Source organism: Pristiophorus japonicus, chromosome 2, assembly GCF_044704955.1.
Source record: "Pristiophorus japonicus isolate sPriJap1 chromosome 2, sPriJap1.hap1, whole genome shotgun sequence".
Classification (NCBI taxonomy): domain Eukaryota; kingdom Metazoa; phylum Chordata; class Chondrichthyes; family Pristiophoridae; genus Pristiophorus; species Pristiophorus japonicus.
The window spans coordinates 22,189,140-22,212,640 of NC_091978.1; the positions used below are offsets into that span (position 1 = coordinate 22,189,140).

Below are 23,501 nucleotides of genomic sequence, written 5' to 3' on the forward strand. Positions count from 1 at the left end.
AAGGAGACCAGAACTGTACATAATACTCTTGGTGTGGCCTCATAAGGCCCTGTATAATTGTAGCAAGACTTCTTTGCTCTTATACTCTAATTCCTTTGTAACAAAAGCTAACAGATCATTTGATTTCCGAATTGCTTGTTGTACCTGCATGTTAACTTTCTGTGATTCATGTACAAGGAGGCCCCCTCCCCCCCCCGGTGTTTGAATGTAAACACAGCCACTAGCTTTTAGCGAGTTGTCTACACGGACACCCGAGTCTCTTTGTTCCTTCACAGGTCCTAGTTTCTCACCATTTAGAAAATAATTCATTCACAGTGAGCCATGGTCTCGCGACATCTCTAAAACTCTTCCACCTGGAACCAGTGTTGTAAGCTCCTCTCATAAACCCCCCATAACATAGAAACATAGAAAATAGGTGCAGGAGTAGGCCATTCGGCCCTTCGAGCCTGCACCACCATTCAATAAGATCATGGCTGTGTACCACTTTCATCTTTCACCTCAGTACCACTTTCCCGCTTTCTCTCCATACCCCTTGATCCCTTAAGACGTAAGGGCCATATCGAACTCCCTCTTGAGTATATCCAATGAACTGGCATCAACAACTCTCTGCGGTAGGGAATTCCACAGGTTAACAACTCTCTGAGCGAAGAAGTTTCTCCTCATCTCAGTCCTAAATGGCTTACTCCTTATCCTTAGATTATGTCCCCTGGTTCTGGACTTCCCAACATCAGGAACATTCTTCCTGCATCTAACTTCTCCAGTCCCGTCAGAATTTTATATGTTTCTATGAGATCCCCTCTCATCCTTCTAAACTCCAGTGAATACAGGCCCAGTCGATCCAGTCTCTCCTCATATGTCAGTCCTGCCATCCCAGGAATCAGTCTGGTGAACCTTCGTTGCACTCCCTCAATAGCAAGAACATCCTTCCACAGATTAGGAGAACAAAACTGAACACAATATTCCAGGTGAGGCCAACTGCAGTAAGACCTCCCTGCTCCTATACTCAAATCCCCTAGCTATGAAGGCCAACGTACCATTTGCCTTCTTCACCGCCTGCTGTACCTGCATGCCAACCTTCAATGACTGATGTACCATGACACCCAGGTCTCGTTGCACCTCCCCTATTCCTAATCTTCCACCATTCTGATAATATTCTGCCTTCATGTTTTTGCCACCAAAGTGGATAACCTCACATTTATCCACATTATACTGCATCTGCCATGCGTTTGCCTACTCACCTAACCTGTCCAAGTCACCCTGCAGCCTTTTAGCGTCCTCCTCACAGCTCACACCGCCACCCAGTTTAGTGTCATCTGCAAACTTGGAGATATTACATTCAATTCCCTCATTTAAATCATTAATGTATATTGTAAATAGCTGGGGTCCCAGCACTGAGCCCTGCTGCACCCCACTAGTCACTGCCTGCTATTCTGAAAAGGACCCGTTTATCCCGACTCTCTGTTTCCTGTCTGCCAACCAGTTCTCTATCCACGTCAGTTCACTACCCCCAATACCATGTGCTTTAATTTTGCACACCAATCTCTTGTGTGGTACCTTGTCAAAAGCCTTTTGAAAGTCCAAATACACCACATCCACTGGTTCTCCCTTGTCCACTCTACCAGTTATATCCTCAAAAAATTCTAGTAGATTTGTCAAGCATGATTTCCCTTTCATAAATCCATGCTGACTTGGACCGATCCTGTCACTGCTTTCCAAATGTGCTGCTATTTCATCTTTAATAATTGATTCCAACATTTTCACCACTACCGATGTCAGGCTAACTGGTCTATAATTACCCGTTTTCTCTCTCCCTCCTTTCTTAAAAAGTGGTGTTACATTAGCTACCCTCCAGTCCATAGGAATTGATCCAGTTGATAGACTGTTGGAAAATGATCACCAATGCATCCACTATTTCTAGGGCTACTTCCTTAAGTACTCTGGGATGCAGACCATCAGGCCCCGGAAATTTATTGGTCTTCAATCCCATCAATTTCACTCACACAATTGCCTGCCTAATAAGGATTTCCTTCAGTTCTTCCTTCTCATTAGACCCTTGGTCCCCTAGCATTTCCAGAAGGTTATTTGTGTCTTCCTTCATGAAGACATAAGCAAAGTATTTGTTTAACTTGTCCGCCATTTCTTTGTTCCCCATTATAAATTCACCTGAATCTGACTTCAAGGGACCTACGTTTGTTTTCACTAATCTTTTTCTCTTCACATATCTATTCGAAGATTTTGCAGTCAGTTTTTATGTTCCCAGCAAGCTTCCTCTCATACTCTATTTTCCCCCTCCTAATTAAACCCTTTATCCTCCTCTGCTGTATTATAAAATTCTCCCAGTCCTCAGGTTTGCTGCTTTTTCTGGCCAATTTATATGCCTCTTCCTTGGATTTAACACTATCCTTAATTTCCCTTGTTAGCCACAGTTGAGCCACCTTCCCAGTTTTATTTTTACTCCAGACAGGGATGTACAATTATTGAACTTCATTCATGTGATCTTTAAATGTTTGCCATTGCCTATCCACCGTCAACCCTTTAACACCAACCTCTCACACTACCGAGTTCATCTAGCACTTGTACTTCCTGTTACACGAAGTCCAGAAGATGCCAAGGTCTTCACTTAGACAATACAAGGGATAAAAGGATGTTTGCCTTGGCTGGGGCGTCTAGAAGCAGGAGTCACAGCCTCAGAATAAGGGATCAGCCACTTAGCACTGAGGAGGAGAAATTTCTTAACTGAAAGGGTTGTGAATCTTTGGAAGTTCAGTTGTTAAATATATTCAAGACAGAGATCGATAGATTTTTGGATATTAACGGAATCAAGGGATATGGGGTCAGTGCAGGAAAGTGGAGTTGAGGTAGAAGATCAGCCATGATCTTATTGAATGATGGAGCAGGGTCGAGGGGCCGAATGGCCGACTCCTGCTCCTATTTCCTATGTTCTGCTACTATTTTTTATGTTTGTGTTCTTAAAAGATTTTAGTTATGAGCAGATACTTAAGAAGCTGGGCATTTTTCACAGAAAGTTAAGTTATGAGGTGTTTTGATAAATTGAATATACAAAGAGTAGGCCATTCAGCCTATCAAGCCTGATCCGCCTTCAATTAGATCATGGTTGATCTGTACTTCATCTCTATTTATCCACCTTTGCTCCATATCTCTTGATATTCCTTGATACTCTTACCCAACAAAAATCTGTCATGCTCAGTTTTGAAAAGTTCAATTGACCCAACATCTATAGTCTTTTGGGGAGAAAGTTCTAGATTTCCACTACCTTTTGTGTGAAATGCTGTTTCCTGATTTCACACCTAAATAGCCCAGCTCTAGTTTTAAGATTATGCCCTCTTGTTCTAAATTCCCCCAGCAAAGAAAATAGTTTCTCTGTATCTACCCGAAAGAATCCCATCATCATTTGAAAAACCTTGATTTGATCACCTTTCAACCCTCCAAATTCAAAAGCCAAGTGTTTTGTGTAAACATACGAAGGAACATAGGAACAGGAGGAGGCCATTCAGCCCCTCGAGCCTGTTCTGTCATTCAATGAGATCATGGCTGATCTGCGATCTAACTGCATATAACCGCCATTGGCCCATATCCCTTAATACCATTGGTTGACAAAAAGCTTATCAATCTCCGACTTAAAATGAATAAGTGATCTAGCATCAATTGCCTTTTGTGGAAGAGAATTCCAAATAAGAACATAATTCCGAACAGCAGTAGGCCATTTGGCCCCTCGAGCCTCCTCCGAATTTCAATAAGATCATGGCTGATCTGATCATGGCCTCAACTCCACTTCCCCGCCCGCTCCCCAGAACCCTTACCGTTCAAAAATCTGTCTATCTCCACCTTAAATATATTCAATGACCCAGCCTCCACAGCTCTCTGGGGTACTCATCTTGTCCCTGTGTGTGTAGAAGTTTTTCCTAATTTCACTCCTGGAAGGACTGGCTCTAATTATTAGACTATGCCCCACTAGTCCTCGAATCCTCAACCAGTGAAAATAGTTTCTCTCTATCTACCCTATCTGTTCGCCTTAATATCTTGAAAACTATCATCAGATCACCCCTTAACCTTCTAAATTCTAGGGAATAGCCTCCTGTGCTGTAACCATTCTATGATTCTACAATACAACCCTAACTAAACCCTTGAAGTTCGGGTATCATTCTGGTAAACCGACACTGCACTCCCTCTAAAGCCAATATATCCGTCCTAAGGTGTGATGCCCAGAACTGCTCACAGTGCTGCAGGTGTGGTCAAACCAGGGCTTTGAATAGCTGCAGCATAACATAAAAGCAAAGTTTTGCCTCTATAAATTTAGAGTATGTCTTGTATGAAAGGAAAGTGTCTCCGGTATAAATGGTGAATAACACCCTCTTGATAGAAGACATGTATCCTGTATTACCTTCAATGCTGTAGCAATGTCTTTTGTTTGCCTATCAGGTGGTAGAACCAAAGAGACTTATAGTATATCCCTGTTATTACATTGGTTATTTTGGAGGCAAATAAATAGTTCGTTAATATCCCGAGTTATATATATAATGGCGGAGGGGCTCAACATTACATATCTATGAACGCAGTCATACATTCTTCTGAACAATTCTGTTGGATGAATACAACTAAAGAAGACAAGAAAGGATGATACAAGAAACGCCATTGCTTTTATTCAGTCAGGGATGTGGCTCTACTACTTCCCTCCCTTCCCCTAGCCCACTGGGCCAAACTTCCTTCAAGGTTCCCCCTGCCCTAGCCCTGAACTCACATCTTTCTCCAGTTTCTCTCCGATCTCCCCTCGTGACCTCTCTGCGCTCATCTTGTCCACGAGACCCACTTCCTGCTCCCTCGACCCTATTCCCACCAAACTGCTGACCACCCAACTTCCTTTTCTGGCTTCCATGTTAACCGACATTGTTAATGGGTGTCTCTCCTCAGGTACTGTCCCCTTCTCCTTCAAATCTGCCGTCATCTCAAAACACCAATGCTTAACCCCCCTCCGTCCTTGCAAATTACTGCCCCATCTCCAACCTCCCTTTTCTCTTCAAAGTCCTTGAACGTGTGGTCTCCTCCCAAATCCGTGCCTATCTTTCCCGCAACTCCATGTTTGAATCCCTCCAATCTGGTTTCCGTTCCTGTCACAGTACCAAAGCAGCTATCATCAAAGTCACAAATGACATCCTTTGTGACTGTGACAAAGGCAGACTATCCCTCCTCATTCTTCTTGACGTGTCTGCAGCGTTTGACATGGTTGACCACTCTATCCCTCTCCAACACCTCTCCACCGTCATCCGGCTGTGTGGTTCCATTCTTATCTATCTAATCGTACCCAGAGAATCACCTGCAAAGGCTTCTCTTCCCACTCCCACATTGTTACCTCTGGTGTCCCCCAAGGATCTTTATTTCAACCTTTATTTCACTTCTATATGCTGCCCCTTGGGGACATCATCCGGAAACACATTGTTAGTTTCCACATGTACACTGATGACACCCAGCTTGACCTCGCCATCACTTCTCCCGACCCCTCCACAATCTCTAACTTGTCAGAATGCTCGTCCTATATCTAGTTCTGGATGAGCAGAAATGTTCTCCAATTAAATATTGGGAGGAACCGAAGCCATTGTTTTCGGTTCCCACCACAAACTCCGTTCCCCCAAGCCACTGACTCCATCCTTCTCCCCAACTTCTGTCTGAGGCTGAACCACACTGTTCGCAACATTGGTGTCATATTTGACCCTGAAATGAGCTTCCGACCACATATCCATGGCATAAATAAGACTGCCTATTTCCACATCCGTAACATCTCCCATTTCTGCCCCTGCCTCAGCTCATCAGCTGCTGAAACCCTCTTCAATGCCTTTGCTACCACTAGACTTGACTACTCCAATGCACTCCTGGCTGGCTCCCACATTCTACCCTACGTAAACTTGAGGTGATTCAAAACTCCGCTGCCTATGTCCTAACTTCACCCATTGCCCCCCTGTTTGCTGACATACATTGGCTCCCAGTTAAGCATCCCCTCGATTTCAAAATTCTCATCTTCGTTTACAAATCCCTCCATGGCCTCACCCCTTCCGATCTCTGTAATCTCCTCCAGCCCCACAACCCCCCGAGATATCTGCACTCCTTTAATTCTGCCCTCTTGAGCATCCCTGATTATAATTGCTCAACCATTGGTGGCCATGCCTTCACCTGCCTAGCTTTGGGATTCCCTCATATAGACCAGTTAGCCTAACATCTGTCGTGGTGAAAATGCTGGAGTCCATTATTAAGGAAGCAGTAGCAGGACATTTGGAAAAGCATAATACAGTCAGCATGGTTTTTTAAAAGGGCAATCATTTATTGACAAAGTTGCTGGAGTTCTTTGAGGATGTAACGAGTAGGGTGGCTAAGGGGGAACCAGTGGATGTGGTGTATTTGGATTTCCAGAAGGCATTCGATAATGTGCCACATAAAAGCTTACTGCACAAGATAAAAGCTCACCGGGTTGGGGTAATATATTAGCATGTATAGAGGATTGGCTAAATAACAGAAAACAGAGTCAGGATTAATGGGTCATTTTCCGGTTGGGAAAAGGTAACTAGTGGGGTGCCACAGGGATCGGTGCTGGGACCTCAATTATTTACAATCTATATACTTGGGTGAAGGGACCAAGTGTAATGTAGCCAAGTTCGCTGATGATACAAAGATGGGTGGGAAAGCAAATTGTGAGGAGGACACAAAGAATCTGCAAAGGGATATAGACAGGCTAAGTGAGTGGGCAAATATTTGGAAGATGGAGTATAATGTGAGAAAGTGTGAGATTATCCACTTTGGCAGGAAAAATAAAAAAGCTAATTATTATTTAAATGGGGAGAGATTACAAAATGCTGCAGTACAGAGGGACCTGGGGTTCTTGTGCATGAAACACAAAAAGTTAGAATGCAGGTACAGCAAGTAATCAGGAAGGCAAATGGAATGTTGGCCTTTATTGCAAGGGGGATAGAGTATAAAAGCAGGGAAGTCCTGCTACAACTGTACATGGTATTGGTGAGACCACACCTAGAGTACTGTGTACAGTTTTGGTCTCTGTAGTTAAGGAAGGATATACTTGCATTGGAGGCAGCTCAGAGAAGGTTCATGAGGTTGATTCCTGAGCTGAAGGGGTTGACTTTTGAAGAAAGGTTGAGCAGGTTGGGCCAATCTCACTGGGGTTTAGAAGAATGAGAGGTGATCTTATTGAAACATATAAGATTCTGAGGGGGCTCGACAAGGTAGATGCAGAGAGGATGTTTTCACTCATGGGGGAATCTAGAACTAGGGGTATAGTTTCAGAATTAAAACTGAGATGAGGAGGAATTTCTTCTCTCAGAGGGTCATAAATCTTTGGAATTCTCTGCCCCAGAGAGTTGTTGAGGCTGGGTCATTGAATATATTTAAGGTGGAGATGGACAGATTTTTGAGCGATAAGGGAGTCAAGGGTTATGGGGAGCAGGGAAGTGGAGCTGAGCCCATCAGATTAGCCATGATCTTATTTAATGGCGGAGCAGGCTCGAGATGCCAAATGGCCTACTCCTGCTCCTATTTCTTATGTTCTTATGTTCTACCTAAACCTCTCCTCCTCTCTATCTCTTTCCTCCTTTAAGAAGCTCCTTAAAGCCTATCTCCTTGACCAAACTTTTGGTCACCTGCCCTAATTTCTCTTTATGTGGCTTGGGGTCAAATTTTTTGTCTCCTGTGAAGCACCTTGGGACATTTTACTACGTTGAAGGCGCTATATAAATACAAATTGTTGTTGATAGCCTTAATTACCCTTGAGAAGTACTGAGCTGCCTTCTTGAAACAGCTGAGAGGCTTGCTTGGCCATTTCAGAGGGCAGTTAAGAGTCAACCACGTTGCTGTGGGTCTGGAGTAGATAGATATACATACGGGCAGTGCCATCTTCCAAATCATTAATAAATAACATTAAAGTTAGACGACAGAGACCAGACCAGGTAAGGACGGCAGATTTCCTTCCCTAAAGGACATTAGTGAACCAGATAGGTTTTCATGACAATCTGGTAGTTACATGGGGCTCAATTTTGGCCCATCCCTTTTTTCGGTGCACTTACCAGAGATGCGGCGCTTTTCTCCGTTCAGAAGTGCGCCGAAAAAAATCGCTCCCCACTTTGGCCGCTGTCCGGCCTCTCCCCGGTCATCGCACAGCATGGCCAGGGGCGGAGCCAGCATGCTGCGCTGAAAACAGTGCCAGGACGTCGGCACACGCGCATTGGAGTCGGGTCGCGATGTCGGCGCATGCGCAGTAGCGCCGAAATTTGGCAATCGGCCATTTTTAAAAGGAATCGTAGCTGCTTGTGTTTTGCCGTTTGATTGCCTGTTGCAGCCTGTCCGGTGAGCTTGCTTCCTGCAGCCGCTGTGTGTGCTCCGATGTCGGCAGTTCAATCGCTCTCGCCCCTAGCCCTGGCTGGGTGGCCTCCCGGTGCGTTGTCGTCCCGCACCTATCCCAGGCCGAGTGGCCTCCAGCACCGGCCGGCCCGCTGCCTTTCTGGGCCAAGTTTTCAGATCAAGGTAGGACTTACTTCTATTTTTTATTTTTTTATTTGTTATTGAATGTTCATTACTTTTTGTGCTTTGTTTAGTGCTTTGTAAGTCTTGATGCAAGGTCCTCTCCGCTTCCCTTCCCGCCCCTATCCCAGTCCGAATGGCCTCCGATGTACCTACCTGCACTGATTTCTTAACTCTCCGCAAGGGTTTTCTGAAGTGGCCACATACACTGGCTTAGGTAGATTTGGAGTAACTATTAGCTGGCCAAAGTGGCCTAAATGGCCAAAACTTGCGTAGGTGGCTGGTAATGCCCCCTTTTGAGAAAAACTAAACTAAACTAAAAAAAATCGTAACTAATTCACTTACACTGGCACAAATTGAATGTGCAAAATGGGGATTTTTAAGATACGCCAGAAAAATCAAGTTGCTCCAAAAAAAAACAGCAACTCCTGGCCAACATTGAGCCCATGGTCCCCATTACTAATACTAGCTTTTTCATTCTATATTTATTTAATCAAATGACTTTAAATTCCCCAGCCGCCGTGACGGGATTCTCATCAGATCACTAGCCAAGGCCTCTGGATCACTCGTCCAGTAAATAACCACTATGCTACCGACCCACAGATTGTTTGATACATCAAGCCTGCTGGTTCCACCGACCACTCGTGTGGATTCTACCGCCACTGTCTAATCTCCTGAGGAAATATTCTGGATAGATTGTCCCTGATTCCCCTAAAAGTAGACCGATGACTCCAAGCCCTTCACTCATCCACACATCTGCATTGTCCCAACCGCACCATTTGCAATCTGGTGAATTTGCCCCCTCTCCAAGGCAGAAACACGGAACTATTGTGTGCTGTGGAGTGTTTGCTCATCTCAGTCAGTACTTATCCCTCCATCTCCAAGCTCATTTGCATAGGAACATTGGAATTGCAAGACAAAAAAAAGACCAAGATCCATCTAGTTGGCCTTCTACCATTGGTAGTCACATGATACGACCATGATGAAGCTGTTGACTATTCATAGCAATCAATCTCTTAACAATTAGTCTACAACAGACCCAGACATGAGATGAGGAAAATCCCCAGTGGTCAGTTGTTCCTCCTAAGCCTCTCTCTCTCTCTCTTTGGCAGTCCCTCGTATCGAGGATGACTTGCTTCCACACCAAAAAGGGATGAGTTCACAGGTATTTCAATGAAGAACCTAATATTCCAGGTCCTGAACTACATCCTGAATGGTGGAAGATGCCTGTGCGTGGATTATTTTAACGTGTGATGGCCGCTGCACACCAGCCGCCACATGGGCTTGACAGAGGTAGGTCTTGGTCCACTGGCAAGGATTAACCAAGACGACTGGAGACCAGCTCTGTTGCACAGACCTAGTGCCCACAAACATCGCAGTGTGGGCTGGCCCGTGCTGTCCCTGGGCCCTCGCCTCTTCTGGGCCCCAAACTCACGTTTCTCCCGGGCCCCGATCTCATCGCTCTGCAATTTCACGCCGCTCCTTCGCCCCGACCTCGCCGCTACTGCTGTACCTGCCCACGCTCCAATCAGCGACCTGGATTTTGGTGACGTCCAATCCAGTCGTCCTCCTCCAAGTCATCGCCCTCCCGAACTTGCTCGTGCTGTACCTTGTAGTGGCATGCCGCCGCGTTGCTCCAGGGGCCGCCATGCTGCACAGGGCCGCTGCTCACCGCTCCTTTTATGGCCCCGGCCTGCCGCTGATGTTCCCACGCAGGTCGGTGAGCGCCGTGCAGCGTAGCAGCATGCCACTGGAAGGTACAGCACGAGCTGGTTCAGGAGGGTGATTTAAGCCGGTTTAAGCATTCTACACTGATCACACGTCACATCTCAAATTGTTCATTTACCGTATCCCAAAATATCATTTTCTGACCGAAATCCATCTAATTTGCAACCACACAATTTTCCAGCATTTTCCGACAAAACTAATCGACATTGTGTTATGTATCCTTTTCACAAATGCATTCTTCGGTGGAAACGTCTCTTTTTTCCCACTGTCTTCAATCTTTCAGGAGGTTTATTAATTTTTAATCTGCATCCCCATATTCTTGTATAATCCAAGTCAAACAGCCTGCTTATATCTCTGTCTTCAGCATTTTAAAGACCTGCAGCTCGTCAGTGAGATGGAGAAGGTGGTGATAAACTGAAAACTTGTTCCGAGAGAAGGGGGTATTGACATTAAATTTCACAGGGTTTCTGTAGTCTAACTTTCAGATTATTTATTAATGCTGTGGATGGTACTGCCGGTATGTAAATCTATCTATCTATCTATAAGAACATAAGAACATAAGAAATAGGAACAGGAGTAGGCCATACGGCCCCTCGAGCCTGCTCCACCATTCAATAAGTTCATGGCTGATCTGATCGTGGACTCAGCTCCCCATAACCCCTTATTCCCTTATCGTCTAAGAAACTGTCTATTTCTGTCTTAAATTTATTCAATGTCCCAGCCTCCAACATTTTACCAACCCAGTGCATTATTAAAAACCTTATGTGGAGTGCACATCTCCTGGGCACAAACCTTACTTCCTGATGTTACAAGTTTTGTTTGTGCTTTTCTGTCAACATTTACCATTGTAAATTGCTGTCATCGTTTCGCATTCAATTATGCTATGTCAACGGTCACGATGTAGTTGCAGGCGCTGGCCTTTAGGTGGCGCTTTGAATCAAGTTTCTGTCACCTCTCTTCTAACTCCATTGCCACCTTGTTTCCTAGTCATATAATGAGAAAGTTTTGCCACACTCTAGATTTCACACTCTGGACATAAGACACTATCTGATGCAAATTTCTGCATCACACTTAATACCAGACCTTGAATGTCTGCAGCTTCTTAAATGACCTGCCCACAAACAAAGTCAGGGTTCTGATCTAAAGTCCAAACCTATAATCGTAGTAAACATTAATTTCAAGAATGCCATGTAAATGTAGCTTGTAGCCTTAATGGAACACATGCCTGCAGTTTAGCAGGAGAATAATACATTGTATTTACATTCCATACTGCTATTGTCCATATAAAAAACAGTGCATCCTCTGGCTTACCATGAGATGCACCACAGTTAGCCACAATACAAAAGCTCAAATCTACACCATACACTGCTTGTCCATTACACTCAACTTCCATATCATAATTCACTGAAATAAAAAAAAAAGGAATGGGTGGAAAGCAGTCTTGGGCGGTAGTCTGAAATGGACGCTAGCTCATCGGTCTTCTGATAATCTCCTCACTCAATATTAACTTCAATGGAACCAGTAACATAATGGGACTAAAGGCAGATAAATCCTCTGGACCTGATGGATTGCATCATAGGGTCTGAAGAGAAGTAACGGCAGGGATAGTGGATGCAATTTACCAAAATTCCTTGGATTCTGGGGAGGTCCCAGCAGATTGGAAAACTGCAAATGTAACGCCCCTATTTTAAAAAGGAGGCAGTCAAAAAGCAGGAAAGTATAGACCAGTTAGCCTAACATTTGTGGTTGGGAAAATGTTGGAGTCCATTATTAAAGAAACAGTAGCAGGACATTTAGAAGTGCATAATTCGGTCAGGCAGAGTCAGCATAGATTTGTGAAGGGGAAGTCATGTTTGACAAATTTGCTGGAATTCTTTGAGGATGTAATGAACAGGGTGGATAAGGGGGAACCAGTGGATGTGGTGTATTTTGACTTCCAGAAGGCATTTGACAAGTTGCCACATAAAAGTTAACTGCACACGATAAAAGTTCACGGGGTTGGGGTAATATATTAGCATGTATAGAAGATTGGCTAATGAACAGAAAATAGAGAGTCGGGATAAATGGTTCATTCTCAGGTTGGCAATCAGTAACTAGTGGGGTGCCGCAGGGATCAGTGCTGGGACCCCAACTATTTACAATCTATTTTAACCACTTGGAAGAAGGGACCAAGTGTAACGAAGCCAAGTTTGCTGATGATACAAAGATGGGAGGAAAAGCAATGTGTGAGGAGGACACAAAAAATCTGTAAAAGGACATAGATAGGCTAAGTGAGCGGGCAAAAATTTGGTAGATGGAGTATAATGTTGGAAAGTGTGAGGTCATGCACTTTGGCAAAAAAAAATCACAGAACAAGTTATTATTTAAATGGAGAAAGATTGCGAAGTGCTACAGTACAGCGGGATCTGGGGGTACTTGTGCATGAAACACAAAAGGTTAGTATGCAGGTACAGCAAGTGATCAGGAAGGCCAATGGAATTTTGGCCTTTATTGCAAACGAGATGGAGTATAAAAGCAGGGAAGTCTTGCTACAGTTATGCAGGGGATCGGTAAGGCCACACCTGGAATAAATACTGCGTGCAGTTTTGGTTTCCATATTTAAGAGAGGATATACTTGCTTTGGAGGCAGTTCAGAGAAGGTTTACTAGGTTGATTCCGGAGATGAGGTGGTTGACTTATGAGGAAAGGTTGAGTAGGTTGGGCCTCTACTCATTGGAATTCAGAAGATTGAGAAGTGGTCTTATTGAAACATATAAGATTATGAGGGGGTTTGACAAGGTGGATGCAGAGAGGATGTTTCCACTGATGGGGGAAACTAGAACTAGGGGGAATAATCTTAGAATAAGGGGCCGCCCATTTAAAACTGAGATGAGGAGAAATTTATTTTCTTAGGGGATTGTAAATCTGTGGAATTCGCTGCGTCAGAGAGCTGTGGAATAAATTTAAGACAGAAATAGACAGTTTCTTAACTGATAAGGGGATAAGGGGTTATGGGGAGCGGGCAGGGAAGTGGACCTGAGTCCATGATCGGATCAGCCAAGATCATATTAAATGGTGGAACAGACTCAAGGGGCTGTATGGCCTACTCCTGCTCCTATTTCTTATGTTTTTATGTTCAAATATCCCCAGGGGTTTGTAATTGGCAGCTGAAGCTATTGTTTCATGCTATCAAAGAATTACTACCCCAGAGCAACTCTCAGGAAAACAAAATGCCACAGCCAGAATATCTGCAGTCTCTCCATTAATAATCGGTGTGAACTCACCCAGTGTTTATTTAACAGCATCAGCCTCTTTGTTGAGCACTGAATGAGCCCAGTGTTTACTTAATAGCAATTTGAGTTTGTAGCCTAATGGTGTACACATACACGCACACCTACATTTTAAATGTTCCTGACCTTATAATGTTTCCTACATTACTGTAGTGATTACACTCCAAAAAGTACTTCATTGACTGTAAAGCGCTTTGAGATGTCCGGTGGTCGTGAAAGGCGCTGTATAAATCCAAGTCTTTCTTTCTATAAAACACCAACGTCTTCTGATTCAAGTAGCAGTTAAGGGAGATTGGTGAATAATATAATCTGGAATGCACGCTTAGAATCTGGAACGCACTGCCTGAAAGGGTGGTGGATGGCAGACCCAATTGTGGCTTTCATAGAAACATAGAAAATAGGTGCAGGAGTAGGCTATTCGGCTCTTTGAGCCTGCACCACCATTTAATATGATCATGGCTGATCATATAACTTCAGTACCCCATTCCTGCTTTCTCTCCATACCCCTTGATCCCTTTAGCTATAAGGGCCAATTCTAACTCCCTTTTGAATATATTTAACAAACTTGCCTCAACAACTTTCTGTGGTAGAGAATTCCACAGGTTCACAATTCTCTGATGGTCCTAGATGGCTTACCCCTTAGACTGTGACCCCTGGCTCTGGACTTCCCCAACATCGGGAACATTCATCCTGCATCTAACCTGTCCAATCCTGTCAGAATTTTATATGTTTGTATGAGATCTCCTCTCATTCTTCTAAATTCCAGTGAATATAAGCCTAGTCGATCCAGTCTTTCTTCATATGTCAGTCCTGCCATCCCTGGAATCAGTCCAGTGAACCTTCACTACACTCCCTCAATAGCAGGAATGTCCTTCCTCAGATTCGGAGACGAAAACTGAACACAATATTCCGCACCAAGGCCCTGTACAACTGCAGTAAGACCTCCCTGTTCCTAAAAAGGGAATTGGATAAGTACCTGAAGGAAACAAATTTGTCAGGCTGAGGGGAAAGGGCGGGGGAGTGGGACTAGCTGAAGTGCTCTTGCAGAGAGCCGGCACGGGCTCGACGGGCCAAAAAACCCCCTTCTCTGCTGTAATCATTTTGTTCTATAATAAAAATGACATTTCCTGTCTAGTCGGGTGGTACATTTAGCCTACAGCTGTGTTGCTATCCCTGTCCCGGATTCTCTGAGACCATCTCTGGCTGCCCCTTCTCAAAGCAAATGTGTGCATGGTTGTACATATCGGAACTTAACATATGTGGACACAAAAGGCCAGATGTCGAAGAAGGAGAATGTTTTTAATGCACTCAGTTGTTGTGATCTAGAATACACTGCGTGAAAGGGAGCGTGGAAGCAGATTCAATAGTAACGTTCAAAAGAGAACTGGATATATACTTGGAGAAAAAAAATAAATTTGCAGGGCGATGAGGAAAGAGTGGGGGAGTGGGACTAATTGGATCGCTTTTTCAAAGAGCCGGCACAGGCACGATGGGCTGAATGGCCTCCTTCAGTGCTGTATCGTGCAATGATTCTCTGTGGAAAAGGAAAATGATCTGGAGCTGATTGCTGAACATTTAGCGAATGTTTCTAGTGTTTAACAAAAGAATGAGAGGTGATCTTATCGAAACGTAAAAGATTATGAGGGGGCTTGACAAGGTGGATGCAGAGAAGATGTTTCCACTGATGGGGGAGACTAGAACTATGGGACATAATCTTAGAATAAGGGGTCGCCCATTTAAAAGTGAGATGAGGAGGAATTTCTTCTCTCAGAGGGTTGTAAATCTGTGGAATTTGCTGCCTCAGAGAGCTGTGGAAGCTGGGACATTGAATAAATTTAAGACAGAGATAGACAGTTTCTTAACCGATAAGAGATTAAGGGGTTATGGGGAGCAGGCAGGGAAGTGGACCTGAGTCCATGATCGGATCGACCATGATCGTATTAAATGGCGGAGCAGGCTCGAGGGGCCGTATGGCCTATTCCTGCTCCTATTTCTTATGTCCTTATGTTCTTATGTTTATGAAGCTGTTCCCATCAAGATATTCATCAACTGAAAGGCATCTGAAGTGCACCTAATTGTACTTTGGAACGTAGATGTCATGTTGCATACATGCATCACCAGTTCTTTAGCGAGAGGAGATTTGGAATATTGGGTGCATCCAATGTTCAGAAAGGATATTGGTGCATTGCAGCGAGCTTCAGCATTGAGTGACAAGGGTGACTTTCGGACTCCGGGTGCGAAGTCATCGAGTTACGAAACAAGAGACTGTTTTGATTGCAGCTTAAAAAAAAACAGATTGCGAGGAAATGTGATCCAGGTTTACAAAGGCTGAAGGAAGATGGTTGACGTAGATTTAAATCATCCACTCTGTCGCTCTATGGGGCAGCGAAGCTCCCATTTAAAAAGAAGAATTAGCCAAGTTTGTTAACCACGATTATTATTCATTAGTACGGCGACATATGATCTGAGCAATACCAGTATACTGCTAATGCCGCAGTCACGATGTGTGTTCCGGCGCTGAATCATGTATTATTAAAGGTTGACATAGCCTCTGTTTCTCCCTGTTCAGTCGTCTCCGATTGATGAAAACACTTCAGATGTGCTTGCAGATTTGCACATCTCTATCTGTATGCCACAGTGCGTTTATGGTCCAAGCCGCTTAACAATGGGTATGGTTTCAACTGTGGCTCAACGGGTAGCACTCTTGCCTCTGCATCAGAAGGTTGTGGGTTCTGTCATGTATGTAACCTTAATGTGACAACACTGCAATACCGTATACACTTGAGAAATGCACATATTGACCACAGGGGGTGAACTTGTGGGAGACACTCCTCACCTGGTCACCCAGGTATATAAAGGGAGGTCCCATGCAGGGTCATCACTTCTTGGTCCTGTGAATAAAGGTGCAGGTCACAGAGTGACCTTGTCCATAGAATGTGCCTCGTGTGGATTTGTGGTATTGTGTAAGGACATTACAGTGGCGACGAGAAACAGGAATCAAGGACCCAAGAGAATGGCCACTGGTAGCACAGAGGAACGCTACTGTGTTGGTAAGAACTGGGATGATTTCATTGAGAGGCTTCAGCAGAGCTTTGTCACAAAGGACTGGCTGGGAGATGCAGCAGCCGACAAGCGAAGGGCTCATCTACTGACCAGCTGTGGATCTAAGACTTACGCGCTCATGAAAGACCTGCTAGCACCCTAGAAGCCGGCGGGCAAAACCTTTGAAGAGCGCAGCAAGCTAATCAGTGAGCACCTCAAACTGGCGAGCAGCATACACATGGCATGTCACAGATTTTATACCCACCGACGTCGGGAAGGACAGAGCATACCGGACTTCGTTGCGGACCTCCAGCGCTTGGCCAGCCTCTGTAAGTTCACCAACGCCTGCAGGGGGGAGATGCTAAGGGATTTCTTTATTGAGGGCATCGGTCATGCCAGGATTTTCAGAAAGTTAATCGAGACCAAGAACTTGACCTTGGAAGTGGCGGCGTTGCTGGCTCAGACTTTTATGGCGGGGGAGGAGGAAACCAAGATAATATACGTGTGCAACCCTGACTCCAATGTGGCGATGGATCAGGGGGTCAATATCATAGACGTGACTCAGAGCCCAACAGGCAGGTAAGGGCAGTTCGACACATCCTAGGCAGCAATAGACCCCAGAACAACGCATTGTCTTTCAACACAGACATAGGCAGGCTGAATGGACATTTACGCCATCCCAGTGGACAATGCGTTCTGGGATGGGGCCATTGACACCCACTAACAGGGTGCTCAAGAGCAGTCAAAGGGACAATCAGCGAGGAATGCCTGGTAACAGCTCTTTTGATCACAACAATGGGAATCTCAGTTCATGCTGGAGGTGTGAGGGCTGACATGCTGCTAGGACTTTCAGGTTTCAACAGTTCGCCTGCAGAAATTGTAACCTTAGTGGCCATTTAGCTAGAATGTGCAGGAAGCCTGTGACCAGGCTAATATACGAGGTGGATGGACCAGAAGAGGGGTCTGCGAGACATGATGACGCGTGGGGTAAATCAATAGACGCTGAAGTTCAGTGGGTTCATGTGGCAAACATTCACAGCTCATATACCAAAACGCCACCTATGATGATGTAGGTCCTATTAAACGACATCCCAGTATGCATGGAGCTGTACACGGAGGTCAGCCAGTCACTCATGAGCGTTCAACAATTTGAAAAGCTATGGCCACTCAAAGCCAGCAGACCCAAACTAGAACGCATTGAGACTCAATTACGGACGTACACCAAATAAATCATTCCAGTGCTAGGCAGTGCAACGTTAGCTGTCACACACAATGGATCAGTGAACCGGCTGCCGCTCTGGATTGTCCCGGGCAATGGTCCCGCACTGTTGGGGAGGAGCTGGTTAGCCGAGATGAACTGGAAATGGGGAGATGTGCACGCCATGTCATATGTGGAGTGAAGTTCATGCTCACAGGTCCTACAGCAATTTGAGTCGCTATTCCAACCTGCCGTCGGGATGTTCAAAGGTACCAAAGTAGTGATTCGCATCACTCCGGACGCCAGACCAGTGCACCACAAAGCCAGAGCTGTGCCGTATGTGATGCGGGAGAAAATTGAAAGCGAATTGGACCATTTGCTGAGAGAGGGCATCATCTCGCCCGTTGAATTCAGCGACTGGGCGAGCCCCATTGTTCCCATCCTAAAAGCGGATGGCTCGGTCAGGATCTGTGGTGACTACAAGGCCACTATCAACCGGGTGTCCCTACAAGACCAATACCCGCTTCCGAGCGCAGAGGATCTTTTTGCCACGCTGGCAGGCGGCAAGCTGTTCACCAAGTTGGCCCTCACTTCAGCCTACATGACCCAAGAACTGGCCGACGAATCCAAACTACTGACCACAATCACCACGCACAAGGGACTGTTTGTTTACAACAGATGCCCGTTTGGCATTCGATCAGCGGCCGCGATTTTTCAAAGAAACATGGAAAACCTGCTTAAATCCATTCCTGGAACGATCGTATTCCAGGATGACATCCTCATCACGGGTCGGGACACCGAGGAACACCTCCACAACCTGGAAGAGGTGCTACATCGACTGGACCGGGTAGGCCTGCGACTCAAGAAGTCTAAGTGTGTGTTTTTGGCTCCCGAGGTCGAGTTTCTGGGCAGGAGGGTTGCTACAGACGGGATTCGGCCCACCGAATCCAAAACAGAGGCGATTCGACGAGCGCCCAGGCCCTGCAACACATCGGGGTTGCATTCATTTCTGGGACTCTTGAAGTATTTCGGGAACTTTCTGGCAAACGTAAGCACATTGTTGGAGCCGCTACACGTGCTCCTGCGTAAGGGTTGCGATTGGTTTTGGGGGGGACTGTCAAGTATGGGCTTTCAATTGGGCGCGTAACCTACTCTGTTCAAATAAGTTGTTGACCCTGTACAACCCCTGTGAGAAATTGGTTCTGACATGTGATACATCGGCCTATGGGGGGGGTTGGGTGCGTGATGCAGCAGTACAATGCCGAGGGTCAACTCCAACCTGTGGCTTATGCCTCCAGGTCGCTCTCTCAAGCAGAATGTGGATATGGGATGGTTGAGGGGTGAAACAGATGCACCAGTACCTTTTTGGCAGGAGGATCGAATTCGAAACGGACCACAAGCCGTTAACATCCCTGTTGTCAGACAGCAAGGCTGTCAATGCCAAGCATTAGCTTGCATACAGCGATGGGCTCTCACGCTCGCTGCGTATGACTATACCATCCGGCACCGGCCCAGCACTGAAAATTGCATTGACGCGCTCAGCAGGCTTCCACTGGCCACCACAGAGGGGCAGCGGAGCAAAGCGCTGAGATGCTCATGGCCGTTGATGCCTTTGACAGCGCAGGCTCCCCCATCACAGCCACCCAGAACAAAATCTGGACCAACAGAAATCCCCTCCTATCTTTGATTAATAAATGTATCCTGACTGGGGATTGGGCGCCCGAACACGGAGCATGCCCTGAGGAGGTTAGACTGTTTCACAGGCGGATGGATGAGCTCTCCATCCAAGCCGACTGCCTACTATGGGGCAGCCGGGTAGTCATGCCCCAGAGGGGCAGTGAAGCTTTCATCAGGGAACTCCACAGCGAGCACCCAGGCATCGTGCTGATGAAGGCCATTGCCCGGTCACACGTTTGGTGGCCAGGAATTGATTCAGATCTGGAACACTGTGTTTGCAGGTGCACGACGTGTGCTCAGCTGGGAAATGCCCCCAGGGAGGCCCCGCTCAGCCCGTGGCCCTGGCCCACCAGGCCATGGTCATGCATTTACGGAGACTACGCGGGTCCGTTCATGGGGAAAATGTTTCTCATCGTGGTTGATGCGTACTCGAAATGGATCGAGTGCATCACTTTGAATTCGTGCACGACATCCACCACTGTGGAGAGTCTACGTGCGATCTTTGCGACCCACGGTTTGCCGGACATCCTTGTTAGCGATAATGGCCCATGTTTCACTAGCTACGAATTCCGGGAGTTCATGTCGGGTAATGGCATCAACCATGTCAGGACAGCACCGTTCAAGCCAGCTTCCAATGGCCAGGCGGAACGTGCGGTCCAAATCATAAAACAAGGCATGCTCAGGATTCAAGGTCCCTCCCTTCAATGCCGCCTATCGCGCCTCCTGCTGGCCTATAGATCCCGACCGCACTCGCTCATGGGAGTCCCGCCCGCGGAGCTCCTTATGAAACGAACACTCAAAACTCGGCTGCCCCTCATTCATCCTGTTTTATCCGACATTGTTGAAGGCAAGCGCCAGTCCCAAAATGAGTGCCATGACCGTAATTCAAGGGGGAGATGTATAGAAATTGGTCACCCAGTATTTGTTCTCAATCACGCTTTGGGGCCCAAATGGCTTGAAGGTACTGTAATAGACAAAGAGGGGAATAGGATCATCGTGGTTAAACTTAACAATGGGTAGATATGCTGCAAGCATCTGGACCAAGTTTAAAAAAAAGGTTCAGCATGGACTCTGAAGAACCTGAGGAAGATCATGAGATGGTATTCACACCACCGCCAGTGAACGAGCAACAAGAACATTCAGCAGCATGCACAGTCCCTGTGGTCAGCCCGGACAGGCCGGAATCACCACAGGGGACAGACGCGCAGGCCAAGGCTCAACAACCAGAGTCCGAACTGCAGCACTCCACGAGAGAGCGCAGACCACCCGAGAGACTTAACCAATGATCCCAATAAGATGTTGGGGCGGTGGGAGGGGGGTGGAGGGGGGGGGGCAGGTGATGTCATGTATGTAACCTTCATGTAACAACACTGCAATACCGTATACACTTGGGAAATGCAAACATTGACCACAGGGGGTGAACTTGTGGGAGACACTCCTCACCTGGTCACCCAGGTATATAAAGGGAGGTCCCATGCAGGGTCATCACTTCTTGGTCCTGTGAATAAAGGTGCAGGTCACAGAGTGACCTTGTCCATAGAATGTGCCTCGGGTGGATTTGTGGTATTGTTTAAGGACTTTACAGGTTCAAATCCCACTCCAGGGACTTGAGTACAAAAACAATCTAGGCTAGTTGAGTGCTATGGGAGGTGCTCTCTTTCAGATGAGATATTAAACCAAGGCTGCTCTCTCAAGTGGACGTAAAAGATCACATGGCATGATTTCGAAGATGAGCAGAGGAGTTCTCCCTGGTATCCGGGACAATATTTATCCCTCAATCAACATAACATGAAGGTTGTGAAAGGTGCTATATAAATGCAAGTCTTTCTTTTACCCACACATCATCGCTAATTAACCCCAGCCTGGCTTTGCTTAAACATCGAAGTGGGATGGCAATTGGCGTGTGACATTTAATACAGAGCTACATTGACAACAGATTCAAGATGCAAGGTAAAGCAAGTAATCAGGAAAGCAAATGGGCCTTTATTGCAAGGGGGATAGAATAAAAAGCAGAGAAGTCCTGCTACAACTGTACAGGGTATTGGTGAGGCCACACCTAGAGTACTGCGTGCAGTTTTGGTCTCCGTATTTAAGGAAGGATATACTTGCATTGGAGGCTGTTCAGAGAAGGTTCACGAGGTTGATTCCGGAGATGAGGGGGTTGACTTATGAAGATAGGTTGAGTAGGTTGGGCCTATACTCATTGGAGTTCAGAAGAATGAGAGGTGATCTTATTGAAACTTATAAGATAATGAGGGGGCTCCACAAGGTGGATGCAGAGAGGATATTTCCACTCATAGGGGAAACTAAAACTAGGGGACATAGTCCCAGAATAAGGGGCCACCCATTTAAAACTGAAATGAGGAGAAATTTCTTCTCTCAGAGGGTTGTAAATCTATGGAATTCTCTGCCCAGAGAGCTGTGGAGGGATAAATATTGGCCAGGAGTCCGGCAATGTCAACAGTGTGCTTGAAATTTACCTTAAATTTTTAGCTGTTCTGCAAAACAAAGGACCTCTCTAGTCTCTCTGTTGTTTGGTTGGAATCATCCACCAACACAAATTTCAGCTCGGTAATCCGATTATCCCATCCTCGTCGCCAATGTGATATCTTCTCTACGACATCACAATCACACACTTACAAGATGAATTGTCATGTGACCTAGCCCTAGTCACCTGATGCTTTTATTGTATAAACATTAGCAGTTGCATTACCACAGTAGTCCACTAGGTGGTGCAGTAGTCCACTAGGTGGAGCTATATATTACAATAATGACCAGATAATCTGTTTATTTTTTGTGATGCTGATTGAGGGGTAAATATTGACCAGGACACTGGGGGATAACTCCCCATGCACTTCTTCAAAATCGTGAGATCTTTTACGTCCACCTGAAAGGGCAAACGGGGCCTCGGTTTAACGTTTCATCAGAAAGACGGCATCTCCGACAGTGCAGCACTCCCTCAGCACCGCACTGGAGCGTCAACCGAGATTTAAAAAAAAAATGCGCTCAACTCCCTGGAGTGGGACTCAAACCCACAACTATAATCTGACTCGGAGGCGAGCATGCTACCCACTGAGCTACAGCTGACACTAATACTGATGTTGTGTAGCTAAGGATGAAAGTGATAGAGGCCCAAGGGATCAATGAGAATAACACTAGCCTTGGGCTGTGGTGTAAAATGGGCGGCGGTGAACCTCCAGCCCATTTCACATTCGATTAGATTTTTTATTGAAGTCAATAAAGGACTTGGAAATGAAAGGACATGCTTTTGTATAAGCGCCTTTCATGGCCTCAGGATGTCCCAAAGCGCTTCGCAGCCAATTCCGCATTTTTTTTGAAGTGATTGTTACTGCAGGAAACGCGAATGAAAAAGAAAACGGGGCAAGGTGTGAAACAAGCTATTCACTAACGCCCACGTTGTGTTATCACCAATTTCACCCCACCCCCCAACATGTTCGAAATTCGAAAGGATCAACAAAGCAAATAGAGTGTTGAACAATAAAGCACAAACAGTGGACTACAAGTCAGAGGGAATCATATTCAGCCTGCACAGAGCGCTAGACAGATCCCGCATTGAGACCTATATCTATTTCTGGTCCCCGAGACACAGGTGAGAAAGTCAAGCACTGGAGACAGTGCACCGATCTCTCGGGGCCGAACCTGCCCCTCTCCTTAAGACCTGTTACCCCCGAAAATCGAAGGCCGCGCTGCGGAGTGGAGTGGCCGGCGACTTTTGGTGAAATGGTCGCTGTGAGCCCAATTGCCCCGCGAGTTTTCCCGGTGTACCCTGAAATCCCCCATTACCACTCTGCAGCTGCTGATCCACAGTAAGTGCATCATCATCGTGCATGCCGCCGATCTAACCCTCACCCCCCCGCCCCGCCCCCCGATGGTGACATTCCCCTCGCAAAATCTTCGGCCCGCCCGGCAGTGCCAGAATCTGTTTTCCCCCGGCGGTCCAGTGAGGCCGTGGCCTTCTGCAGCGGCGGTGCGGCTTCCCTTAAAGGGGAGGGCGCACTGCCGCGGCCGCCATTTTTTTTTTGTCGGCCGAC

The 23,501-nt window shown here is 46.1% G+C and overlaps 1 protein-coding gene across 1 annotated transcript in view; it reads right to left on the reverse strand.

The window, feature by feature from the left end:
• Positions 1-23,299, reverse strand: part of gfra4a (GDNF family receptor alpha 4a) — a 94,305-nt gene extending 71,006 nt beyond the window's left edge. The window contains exon 1 of the mRNA XM_070859534.1: positions 23,254-23,299. Coding sequence (XP_070715635.1) covers positions 23,254-23,299 — 46 coding nt within the window. The remainder of the gene's footprint in view (positions 1-23,253) is intronic.
• Positions 23,300-23,501: the final 202 nt, after the last annotated feature.